Source organism: Phyllobates terribilis, unplaced genomic scaffold (assembly GCF_046119375.1).
Source record: "Phyllobates terribilis strain yellow unplaced genomic scaffold, ASM4611937v1 Scaffold_13__5_contigs__length_258822181, whole genome shotgun sequence".
In the NCBI taxonomy this organism is placed as follows: Eukaryota; Metazoa; Chordata; class Amphibia; order Anura; family Dendrobatidae; genus Phyllobates; species Phyllobates terribilis.
In genome coordinates, this window is record NW_027362773.1 from 85,625,829 (window position 1) to 85,639,398 (window position 13,570).

Genomic DNA, 13,570 nt, shown 5'->3' on the forward strand with positions numbered 1-13,570 from the left:
TCAGCCCAAATTTAAACTAACAGTCTAAAAATTCATAGACAGAAAATAGCACTTTAACATGAATAGTCCCAAATAAATAGTCCCAAATGAAAATGACACTTATCATTAGTAGTCCCATCGACATATGAAATCTTGCGGAATGATCCCACTAAGGAATACACTGTAGGATTATATGAAGGGACTGCCTACTGTTGCAGGGATTGATGCCCTATGTCAAAACTCTAGTGTATACTTGGACAAGATTTTGAGACCATTTGTCTTGGCCCTTCCGTCATATTTGAGGGATACGATGGATCTCCTAAATAAGCTGGAGAGTGTGTCCTTTGACTCTAATACTATCTTGGCCTCAATTGACGTTGAGGCCCTGTATAGTAGTATCCAACACAAGGTGGGTCTAGCGGCCGTTGAATACTACTTGAGGAGCAGAGGGACTCATTTGGGGCAACACAATAAGTTCCTTTTGGAATTATTAGATTTTTTCCTGTGACAAAAATTGTTTCTGTTCAGCAGGAGGTACTACCACCAACTCAGGGACACAGCGATGGGGAGCCCTTGTGCTCCCACCTATGCTAATTTGCTCCTGGATTGGTGGGAAGGTACCATTGAGTTCAGGAACGAGGATGTCGTCTGGGCCCCACGAATATTTTTCTGGGGTAGATATATCGACGACATCCTCGTCCTGTGGTCAGGGGACTAGTCATCTTTTCGGTCATTTGTGGCATACCTGAATACCAATACTATTGGATTATCCTTTACATGTGAGGTAGGAGTGGAGGAGATCTCGTTCCTTGATGTGAAGATCTCGAGAAATGGAGATGGCTCTTTGAAAAACTCACTGTACCGCAAACCATCTGCAACTAACAGTCTCTTTGAGTGGGGAAGCTTTCATCCTCCCCCTTTGAAGAGAGGTATCCCTAAGGGACAGTTCCTCCGGATACAGAGGAAGTGTTCCTCGTGGAATGATTTCCAGTTTGAATCATACAATCTGGCTAATAGGTTTCGTGTGAGGGGATACCCTGAAGGAGTAATAGATAAGGCCTATCAACAAGCAAGGGCAGTAGATAGATCATCCCTCCTTACCCCAAGGGACAGGCCTGACTCAGAGTCCATCACATGGCTGATAGGTACTTACGATGATCAGTCAAGAAGAGTCATGGAAAACCTTAAAAGACGTTGGGATATCCTAAAGGCATATCCGGATGTGGCGCGTCTGGTTTCAAAGAGGGGGAAGTCTGTGAAGAACACTGTTGTGCAAAGCCATTTCGCTCCCCAGAGGACGGTGGGTACATGGCAGCAGAACAGGTCCAAGGGTACATTCAGGTGTGGCCACTGGTCTTTTTGTAAATTCATCACACCGTCGAAAAGTTTTACGAGTGCAGTGACTAAACGTGTGTATGACATGAGAGATTTTGCCAACTGCAGGACATCGGGGGTGCAGTATCTCTGCACGTGCACGTGTCCAATGGACTATATTGAGAAAACAAAACGCGAATTGCGTGTTCGGATTGGCAAGCACCTTGGAGACGTGAGACATAGCAGAGATACACCACTCGCCAGACATGTAATCTCTAAACATGGGGGTGATGTTGGATGTATTTCATTTAGGGTCCTCGAGGTTGTGGAACAATCCACCAGAATGGGAGATTGGAATAAAAAAATACTCCAAAGGGAAGCCTGTTGGATCTTTTGGATGGAGTCAATGGACCCCGGGGGGCCTTAATGAGCAGTTGAGTTTTTCAAGATTCATCCGATTCCAGAATGTGCTATTAAGGGCCAAATAGAACCAACTTTAATGTGATACTGGCGTTCGGCCATCACTCATATATAATTGTTAGGGTTATCTCTACATTTATATTTCGGGACTATCCTACATATCCCTACTCTAACAACCTTGAATTTTTTGAAGGGCAAATGAGATTAAAAATGTGGACAACACTTACATTTTAATATAGGGAGATATCTGCATCCCTTTTCTTATTTATTATCAATAGTGATATGTTGATTCTTCTATTCCCCCTGATGTATATTACCCTCCTCCTCTGGGGAGAAATGTGAACACACTACTTGAGTTGACTCTGAAATTGTGCCATTTGATGTTTGCCTCTAATACACGGATGTTTAGGACTGCCTATTGTATAGTATTGGCTTCCTGGGTGGCTATTGGCATCTTTTTGTCATCATGGCAGCTAACACTAGATGTCAGCATTGTGTGTCCGTCTGGTTCGCCTGTTATGATGTGCAACATGAACTAGGGAAAGATAGGGGAAAGCTGTCCCTACAGTAAGACTAAGCTGAATCCCTGCGATGTAGCGGGCTGCCTGTTCCTTGTGAACAGACCCGCCTTAGTCCTCGGCTAGTCTGAACGAAGACCTATAGAAATAAGGGAGGGTTCCCTAAATGAACTAAGGACTGGGACAAAAAATGGGACACCTCCTAAACAGAAGTTGTTGCAGAGCACAAAAGACAAACTGACAACAAGTACTAGAGGTCCCAGAGGACCAAGCGAACTTGACAGAGAAAGGCACCGAAGCACCTGGCTAGAGAGACAGTCAAACACTGAAGTCCAGCACAGCCAGAAGGGTGGAGCTGGAATATAGAGGCAGATGGTCACGTGACCGCAAAACACAAGATTGAAAAACAAACAGGAGGGTTCTAACAGTACCCCCTCTTTTATGAGGATCCTCCGTATCCTCCAGGCCCAGGCCTATCCGGAAACCTCCTGTGGAAAGCTTTAACAAGCCTATGAGCAGAGACATCATCCGTCCTTACCCAGGAGTTGTCTTCGGGACCGAAACCCTTCCAGGAGACAAGATACTGTAATCTCCCTCTATGCCATCTAGAATTCAAGATACGAGAAATTTCATATTCGCCGTCTTCCACAACAGGAGGAACTGTGACAGTGGCGTCCCTATCAGATACATCAGCCTTTTTCAACAAGGAAACATGAAACACAGGATTAATCTTCCAGGAAGTAGGGACATCCAACCTGACAGCAGACGGGTTAACAACCTGAAGCACTTTAAATGGACCCACAAACTTAGGACCCAGTTTTTTAGAGGGAATCCTCAACCGCAGGTTCTTCGAAGACAACCAAACCATGTCACCCACAGTAAACAAAACCTCTTTACGTTTCCTGTCAAAATACTTCTTGGACTTCTTGTTAGCCTCTTGAAGGTTACAACGTACATTAGTCCAAACTCTCTCCAAATCACCGGAAAAATTCTCCTCCTCCGGCACCGCCAACCCCAATTTGGAGAATGAACCAAAAGACGGATGTCTCCCAGTACAACAAAAAAAAGGAGAACACCCAGCAGAGGAGGATGTATGGTTGTTAAGAGCAAATTCTGCGAGAGGCAGAAACTCAGACCACACCTCTTGATTGTCCGCCACAAAACAACGCAAAAACTGTTCAACATCCTGGTTCTTTCTTTCAGTCTTTCCATTAGACTCAGGATGATAACCAGACGAAAATGACAAATGGACTCCCAACCTGTCACAAAAAGCACGCCAAAAGCGAGCCACAAACTGAGGTCCTCTATCAGAAACAATATCCGTGGGAACGGCATGGAGCTTGACAATCTCCTTAACAAACGCCTTAGCGAGTGTCTTGGCGCAGGGCAACTTAATGAATGGAACCAAATGACACATCTTACTAAACGGTCCACGACCACCCAGATAACAGTAAAACCCTCGGACACAGGAAGATCAGTAATAAAATCCATTGTGAGATGCGTCCAAGGCGCACTAGGAACCTCCAGAGGGCAAAGCAACCCCGCAGCTGGAGTATGTGAAGCCTTTGACCTAGCGCACACAGTACATTGACGCACCCACTTGATGACTTCTTTCTGCCATCCAGGCCACCAAAAACTGCGACTGATCAGTCTCTTAGTCTCCGAAATTCCTAGATGACCTGCCAACTGAGACTCATGACACTCCACAAACAAATCTCTCCTAAAGGCTCTAGGCACGAACAACCTCCCATGGGGTGTGTTAGATGGAGCATCATCTTGAGCTTTCAGAATCCCATTCTCCAAAACGGAGTCCAAAGCCGCCACCACAACTCCTTTCTGTAAAATGCTCTCCTCCTCCTCGGCACCGACCGTAGGAGAGAAGCTGCTAGATAAAGCATCGGCTTTAACATTCTTAGTACCAGGGATATAGGTAACAGAAAAATGAAACCGAGAAAAAAAAAGTGCCCACCTAGCTTGACGGGCATTCAAGCATTTGGCAGCATCCAGATAGATCAAATTCTTATGATCTGTGAAAACCTGAATAGGAAATCTAGCGCCTTCCAAAAAATGACGCCAATGTTCAAACGCGAGTTTAATAGCCAGCAACTCCCGATTTCCAACATCATAATTCAGTTCGGTTTCCGAAAATGTTTTCGAAAAGAAGACACAAGGATGTACTCCACCCTTGTTCTCCTGAGACAAAACTGCTCCGACCCCCACCGATGAAGCATCGACCTCGACCAAAAAAGGCTTGGTCTCATCAGCCTGCATAAGGATAGGGGCAGAACTGAACTTCTCTTTGAGATACTCAAATGCTTCAATGGCCTCAGTAGTCCACTGGACCGTATTCGCACCTTTCCTGGTGAGATTGGGTAGAGGTTTAACAATTACAGAAAAATTCCTAATGAATTTCCTGTAATAATTGGCATGAGACTCCAGATCTGGTGAATAAATCAAAATGTCATCCAAATACACCACCACATTCTTACCATTCAGAGGTCTCAGGATGTCATTAATAAGGTTCTGAAAAAATGCAGGTGCATTGGTAAAACCAAAAGGCATCACCAGATTCTCAAAATGACCTACCGGAGTGTTAAAAGCAGTTTTCCATTCATCACCCTTCTTCACACGTAACAAATTATATGCCCCCCGGAGATCAATTTTGGAGAACCACTTGGCCCCCACTAACTGGTTAAACAAGTCAGGAATTAACAGTAATGGGTAGGAATTGCGTACGGTAATCTTATTAATGTCACGAAAATCCAGACATGGACGTAAACCGCCGTCCTTTTTTTTAACAAAGAAGAATCCAACTGCCACAGGCGACTTAGAAGGTCTAATGTGACCGGCAGCCAGGCTAGTCTGTATGTATTCCTCCAAGGCCTTTCTTTCAGGCATAGTTAGATTAAACAAGCGACTTTTGGGAAGAGTAGCACCCGGAGCAAACTCAATGGGGCAATCATAATCCCTATGAGGAGGGAAAACTTGCGACTCCTCCTCCGAAAAAACCCTCCAAAAATCTTGAATAGGTACAGGTAATTCCCCTTTATCCACAGCCGCAATGCGACCATTCCAACATTTATCATAGCACTTCGGACTCCAAGACTTAATCACATTAGTAGCCCTGTCCAATAAAGGATTGTGCCGTCTTAACCAAGGCAATCCTAGAACAACTGGAGAGGGCAAATTATCCAAAACAACCAAGTCCAAAATTTCTTGGTGAACTCCATTGATAGTGAGGGGAAATGCAGCAACCTTGTGAGTAATACATTTCAAAGGAGTGTTATCAATTGCAACCACAGAAATAGGTGATGACAAAGGTTTGGATTTCAATTTAAGGTTTTCCAAAAACTCTTTATCAATCACATTAAGTGTTGAACCACAATCCACAAATACCTGAAATTCAATCAAATCTCCCTGCAGAGTAGTACTCCCAGAAAGAAATACTCCTGCAGAGCGTAAACAAGCTATATGGGCGTAACTGACCTTTTTTTTTTCTTTACTTAAACGGCGCTCACAATACTTAATCAAATGGTCAGCTTTACCACAATAAAGACACAATCCCTCGGCGAATCTCCGGTCTTTTTCCTGAGAGCGGAGTGACATCCCCCCAACCTCCATCGGTTCCCCACCTTCAGAGTAGATTTTCTGGGGACTAGGACCTGACATTACAGGAGTCTTTACCTCATTGAGCCTGCACCTCAGTCTCCTGTCTATTCCTGCAGAGTCTCAGGTGCAGGGAATGCAATTACCAAATCCTTAACCCTTTCACCCAGCAAGAAATAAACATCTCAGCGCCGAATCATTCCACTTAACTTCTGAAGCCCATCTCCTGAAGTGTGTGCAATAATTTTCAACATCATCAGACCCCTGATTCAAACGTCTAAGTTCTGATTCAGCAGATGAGATTCGATCAGGATCGTCAAATAATAGCCCCATAGCAGAAAAAATTCTTCAACAGAACTTAAACACGGATCATTAGGTTGGAGAGAAAAGGCCCACCCCTGTGGTTCTTTGCGCAAAAGTGACATAATAAAACCAATGCGCTGTGATTCATTCCCAGAGGATCTTGGTCTCAAACGAAAATATAACAAACAAGCATTTTTAAAGGAAAAAAAATCTTGCTGTTTACCATAAAAAACATTAGGTAGTCCTACCTTGGGTTCGACAAAATGCGCTCCAGGACAGCTACTCACGTGTTGCTGAAGCTCGGCCACCTCCAGAGACAATCCCTGCAGGCGTTGAGCCAACTCCTGGACGGAAACCATACTAATCCCCAAATTTCTTTCCTTTTAGTTTTTTGGGCTGGACTTACTATTATGATCTGCAACATGTACTATGGAAAGATAGGGGAAAGCTGTCCCTACAGTAAGACTAAGCTGAATCCCTACGATGTAGCGGGCTGCCTGTTCCTTGTGAACAGACCCGCCTTAGTCCTCGGCTAGTCTGAACGAAGACCTATAGAAATAAGGGAGGGGTCCCTAAATGAACTAAGGACTAGGACAAAAAATGGGACACCTCCTAACCAGAAGTTGTTGCAGAGCACAAAAGACAAACTGACTAAAAGTACTAGAGGTCCCAGAGGACCAAGCGAACTTGACAGAGAAAGGCACAGAAGCACCTGGCTAGAGAAACAGTAGAACACTGAAATCCAGCACAGCCAGGAGGGGGCGGAGCTGGAATATAAAGGCAGATGGTCACATGACCGCAAACCACAAGATAGAAAAACAAACAGGAGGGTTCTAACATCGACTTCCATCTATGCGCTCCGGTATCTCTAGATGCGTTCCAGTGACCTCACTTCCGGTCTGCGTCATCAGTGAGTCGTCATTTCCATTTGCGTGCGTTCCATATGTGCACTGTGCATTCCACAGACTTGTATCCGGCTGCAAACATGAGACATGTGCGCAATGGGAGTCATAACATGGGTTTGTTGATTAAATATTGGTGGGGGATTCTTCCACTTATATAGATACAGTTAGGTCCATATATATTTGGACAGAGACAACATTTTTCTAATTTTGGTTCAAGACATTACCACAATGAATTTTAAACAAAACAATTCAGATGCAGTTGAAGTTCAGACTTTCAGCTTTCATTTGAGGGTATCCACATTAAAATTGGATGAAGGGTTTAGGAGTTTCAGCTCCTTAACATGTGCCACCATGTTTTTAAAGGGACCAAAAGTAATTGGACAGATTAAATAATTCATTTCTAGTACTTGGTTGAAAACCCTTTGTTGGCAATGACGGCCTGAAGTCTTGAACTCATGGACATCACCAGACGCTGTGTTTCCTCCTTTTTGATGCTCTGCCAGGCCTTCATTGCGGTGGTTTTCAGTTGCTGTTTGTTTGTGGGCCTTTCTGTCTGAAGTTTAGTCTTTAACAAGTGAAATGCATGCTCAATTGGGTTGAGATCAGGTGACTGACTTGGCCATTCAAGAATATTCCACTTCTTTGCTTTAATAAACTCCTGGGTTGCCTTGCTTTATGTTTTGGGTCATTGTCCATCTGTAGTATGTGTAGCGCCGGCGTCCCTGCCCTCTGCTAGGCAGGGACGCTGTTCCCCTCACCTCTCTGCTCCGTGCCCGGCGTCCTCCTCCCGCTCTGCTGGCAGCGCGCGCTCCTTCCCGGCCACTGTGCTTAGGGCGCGCGCGCTCTCCCTCCCTCTTAAAGGGGCCGCGCGCGCCGTCCTAAGGAGTCCCCGGCCAATGGCCGGAGGACTTCACCATATATAAGGCACCTCCTCCAAAATGGAGGTGCCCGAGCAATGTTGTTGCACTGTTCACTACTCTGCTTCAGCCCTCAGGTCCCGTTGCCAGTTACCTGCCAGTTTCCTGCCAGTTACCTGCCAGATTCCTGCCTGATTATCTGCTACCTGCCTGCTAGTCTGAGGTCCGACGGTCTGCCTTACTTCTCCTGTCAGTCTGTCTAAGGACCAGCCTGCCCGCTCACCTGGGAGCGCACATCAGCCACCTGCCTGCTTGCCCGAGGTCCGACGGTCTGCCTTCCAACTCCTGTCAGTCTGTCTATGGACCAGCTTGCCCGCTCACCTGGGAGCAGACACCTGCTACCTGCCTGCTAGTCTACCTGGAGGCTCCGCCGTCACGTGCTGTGACCACCTGCCTGTCCAGTGACTCCTGCTCGCTCACCTGGGAGCGCTCATCAGTTGCCTGTCTACTAGCCTACCTGGAGGCTCTGACGTCACGTGCTGTGACCACCCGCCTGTCCAGAGACTTCTGCCCGCTCACCTGGGAGCGCTCATCTGCCGCCTGTCTGTTGGTCTTCCTGGAGGCTCCGCCGTCACATGCTGTGACCACCCGTTCATCCAGAGACTCTCGCCTGCTCACCTGGGAGTTCACGTCTATCATCAGCCGCCACAGGTCGTACCAACCCTTTACCTAGAGACTGCCCCGGTCACTTGCCGTGACCATCTGCCCGTTCATCCAGAGACTGCCCCGGTCACTTGCCGTGACCTCCAGCCCGTTCACTCAGAGACTGTCCCGGTCACCTGCTGTGACCTCCTGCCCGTCTTCCCTGGTCGCCACCCGCTCCCTTACAAGGACTGCCCCCTTGTATAGTAGCTCAGAGGTTCCGCCTCCCAGACCCGTTACAGTATGAAATGACGACCTATCAGTTTGGCTGCATTTGGCTGGATCTGAGCACACAGTATGGCTCTGAATACATCAGAATTCATTCGGCTGCTTCTGTCCTGTGTCACATCATCAATAAACACTAGTGACCCAGTGCCACTGGCAGCCATGCATGCCCAAGCCATCACACTGCCTCCGCCGTGTTTTACAGATGATGTGGTATGCTTTGGATCATGAGCTGTACCACGACTTCGCCATACTTTTCTCTTTCCATCATTCTGGTAGAGGTTGATCTTGGTTTCATCTGTCCAAAGAATGTTCTTCCAGAACTGTGCTGGCTTTTTTAGATGTTTTTTAGCATAGTCCAGTCTAGGCTTTTTCTTCTTTATTCTTATGAGTGGCTTGCACCATGCAGTGAACCCTCTGTAGTTACTTTCATGCAGTCTTCTCTTTATGGTAGATTTGGATATTGATATGCCTACCTCCTGGAGAGTGTTGTTCACTTGGTTGGCTGTTGTGAAGGGGTTTCTCTTCACCATGGAGATTATTCTGCGATCATGCACCACTGTTGTCTTCCGTGGGCGCCCAGGTCTTTTTGCATTGATGAGTTCACCAGTGCTTTCTTTCTTTCTCAGGATGTACCAAACTGTAGATTTTTCCACTCCTAATATTGTAGCAATTTCTCAGATGTTTTTTTTCTGTTTTTGCAGCTTAAGGATGGCTTGTTTCACCTGCATGGAGAGCTCCTTTGACCGCATGTTTACTTCACACCAAAACCTTCCAAATGCAAACACCACACCTCAAATCAACTCCAGGCCTTTTATCTGCTTAATTGAGAATGACATAACAAAGGGATTGCCCACACCTGTCCATGAAATAGCCTTGGAGTCAATTGTCCTATTACTTTTGGTCCCTTTTAAAACAGGGCGGCACATGTTAAGGAGCTGAAACTCCTAAACCCTTCATCCAATTTTAATGTGGATACCCTCAAATGAAAGCTGAAAGTCTGAACTTCAACTGCATCTGAATTGTTTTGTTTAAAATTCATTGTGGTAATGTCTAGACCCACAATTAGAAAAATGTTGTCTCTGTCCAAATATATATGGACCTAACTGTATATGAGCTGTGGATGTTGTTTCCCATGTACACAGCACTGACTGGCTATCTGGGGAGAGAAATTGATGTCCTCCTCAGGTCCCCTGATGAACCCTGGTGGAAACCAGGGGAAAAAGCTTTGGGACTAGGGACTACTAATGATAAGTGTCATTTTCATTTGGGTCTATTTATTTGGGACTATTGATGTTAAAGTGCTATTTTCTGTATTTTCAGACTGTTAGTTTAAATTTGGGCTGAAAACCTATAGGCATTTGTGTGAAACAGCCCTTTGTATATCATTTTTTTGCTCTGATGAAAAATATTGATCTAACATTATGCTGCATATGTAATACCTATCTGTGTGGAATCCGCACTAGAGATCTATTGGTATATAGCTAAGATAAGCAAGATTAATCAAGATAGTTGTATGCTGGATCATGATACTAGTTACTACAGTACATCTATCTATGAATTGATTTATCTATGTAATGTTGAGACAAATCTTGCTTTCAAGTCTCTAGGAGCTGACATATGCCACATTGAACAGATTTGGTCTTTTTTATAATTATATAAATATTGGCTTCTAAACCTATACGTTCACTCTTTTCTACTCTTTTTCACCATTGTGTCTTTTTAATATTAGGATAAGGGTTAGTGTTGAGCGAGCACTAAAATGCTCGGGTGCTCGAAGCTCGGGCCGAGCTCGCCGTGATACTCGGGTGCTCCACCCGAGCAACGAGCCCAATGTTAGTCTATGGGAGACTCGAGCATTTTTGCGGTGGCACCCCCGGCAGTCTTTTAAAAGCCTAACAAGTGCCCAAAACGATAGTGACAGTGCTCAAATGACATGGGGACAGCATGGGCATCGTCCCAGGAAGCATTTCTGACCCCCAGGTCACTGCTGTCAACAACGTGGTCAGAGGTATTAAGCCGCTTTTACGGGCTCACAATAAAAAGTTCAAAAACGAAAGTGAAACTTTTTTCCTGTGAAATATGTTAAGGAAGTTCCTTTCCAGGGAAAAGACTTGTGTATAAGTTAAAATAAATGACCAAAAACAAAAATACTCCTCCACACCTTCGGCTATGTTCACAAGTAGCATTTTTTATGCGTTTTTGCACTTTTGTATTGCTTTCAACTATGACAAATGCATTCACCGGGAAATGTCATTTTAACATTTTACAACCTTATCTGGCCATGTGCTGTGTGACACATGTATAAAGTGCTGAAAAGACATGGGAACAGCATGGGGAAGACCCCTGGAAGCATCTCTGACTCCTAGGTCACTGTCTAAAAGTGTGCCCATCATAAGTGATCCTTGCCGCATCAGAAGATGCAGACTTGCAACTATCCCCATGCAAGTTCTAGTCCCAGGGCAGTGTTCAATTGTACCTCCCCCATTCCTTGCAATACAAGCGCAAGTATGCAGCCTGCCACCCACCCACCCCCAGGCTGCAATACCATACTGCTTGCTTGCTTGAACTTGAAATTGGGCCTTTTAGGCATGTGGAGGCGGAATCTGGCCACCACGTCATGGCTGTGTACTCAGTCCCCAGCCGCCCGGCGGCCGGGTGTCCATACTCGGTCCCCAGCCGCCCCGCGGCCAGGTGTCCACACACGGTCCCCATCCGCCTGGGGGCAGCCGGGTGTCCATAAACGGTCCCCAGCCGCCCCTATTTCTCCTTGGAACATCCCCACACACACTTTTCTTAGCCCGGCCTGCTTTAGGCAGCATTGGACGAGCCCACCAGAGAACCAGACTCCTCCGGTGGGCCCTGACTTCTCCATCGGTGGAGTTGAGAGTGCCAAGGTGAGGAGCATGATGATGATGACAGAAGTTAGCATCTGCTATGTTTTCTTTTAATGCAAGTGTAAGTGTGCAGCCTGCCACCCACCCACCCCCAGACTGCAATTTCATACTGCTAGCTTGCACTTGAAATGGGGCCTTTTAGTTTGGAGGAGGCCGAAGCTGGCCACTACCTCATGGCTGCTTTGGCAGCGAGGTATCCATACTCAGTCCCCAGCCGCCCCTATTTGTCCTTGTGTGCCTTATGCATAAGATTAAGCGCGTATACCAAAACATTACCTGTGCCCTCCTCAGTGCATTTAATGGGAAGGAGAGCCTATTCCGCTGTAGTGTGTGCATGCCAAACCCCTGTTCATGGTACATGCGAAGATGCCTCCCACCTTGCACCTGTCGTTGCAGACTTGCAACTTTCCCCATTCAAGTCCTTGTCCCAGGGCAGTGTTCAATTGTACCTCTCCCATTCCTTGCAATGCAAGCGCAAGTATGCAGCCTGCCACCCACCCACCCCCAGGCTGCAATACCATACTGCTTGCTTGTTTGCACTTTAAATTGGGCCTTTTAGGCATGTGGAGGCGGAATCTGGCCACCACGCCATGGCTGTGTCGGCGGCCTGGTATCCATACTCAGTCCCCAGCCGCCTGGTGGCCGGGTGTCCCCGCTTGCTCCCCAGCCTCCAGGGGGTGGCCGGGTGTCCATACTCGGTCCCTAGCCACCCCTATTTGTCCCGGTAACCTTTCCCACACTTTTCTTAGCCTGGCCTGCTTTAGGGCAGCATTGGCCGAGCCCACCGGACTATCAGACTCCTCCGGTGGGCCCTGGCTTCTCCATCAGGGGAGCTGAGAGTGCCAAGGTGAGGAGCATGATGAGGATGATAGAAGTTAGCATCTGCTTTGTTTTGTTGTAATGCAAGCGCATGTATGTAGTAGCGGCTAGGCCTGAGGTGGTCAGCGTTTTGGCGCATATCCTACCTCCTCCGAGGATTGCTGGATGTTTTCCTGCTCCTATCCAAGTTCCATGACTCCCGTTAAAACAAAGCTTCAGGTGATAAATGATGGATGAGGTAGTGGCAAAGGAGAAAGAGCAGGAGGAACAGGGACCATTCACATCAATATCAGGCCAGTCAACCAGATATGTCTTGTAGGATATGTTTCTGTAACAAAAGGAGCGGTTCAGCTACACAGTTATAGGGCATACAGTGAGTGCAATGCCTACCAAAAATTTCGAGGCACTCCAATGCCCCTTGGAAATGACATGGAGGTCATAGGGCGTTAACTAAACCTTTTTTTCCATTTATAGCAACTGGGTCTCCTGTGCACTGTTGGCCTAAGCACTGAATGGAAGACTTTCCAAAAATTATGAGGAACTGCAATGCCCCTTACAAGAGCCATGTGTGGCACCCCAGGGGTCTGGTCACCACAGTAATAGAGATATTACATCGGAGAGCAAGTGGGAGGTTTCCTGGTCAGGATCCCTTAAACATGCAACATCCTCCTGCCCCAGTCCTGGGAGGGGAGAATTCTGCCCTTATAAACTGGATCTGGGGCGGGGTTGAGTGAGTCAGAGAACAGAGAACAGTCAGAGTCAGAGTGAGAGCAAGGAAAAGTAACAGCTAGGAGCTCTGTAGGAGCTAGGAGCTAAAGACCAGGGGCTGGAAACTGAGCAGAGCTCGCCCTGGCAGAAGACAACAGGAACCGGACACAGGAGTCCGAGGCTGTGAGGACTTATATATCCAGCAGCAGAAACCAGCCGGCAGGGGATTTCAGGTCCTCTGGCCATAGAAGCCCGGAGGCTCAGTCACAAGCAAGGGACCAGCACCGCCGTCGTGGAGCGGAGGCTAACAGAAGGCC

General features: G+C 46.8%; 1 protein-coding gene across 1 annotated transcript in view; it reads left to right on the plus strand.

Annotated features, from left to right (window-relative positions):
* The first annotated feature begins 289 nt into the window (after positions 1-289).
* LOC141173595 (uncharacterized) overlaps positions 290-13,570 on the plus strand; it is a 67,083-nt gene continuing 53,802 nt past the window's right edge. Inside the window, exons 1-2 of the mRNA XM_073657894.1 lie at positions 290-388; positions 764-1,525. Of these exons, the coding sequence (XP_073513995.1) occupies positions 290-388; positions 764-1,525 (861 nt within the window). The remainder of the gene's footprint in view (positions 389-763; positions 1,526-13,570) is intronic.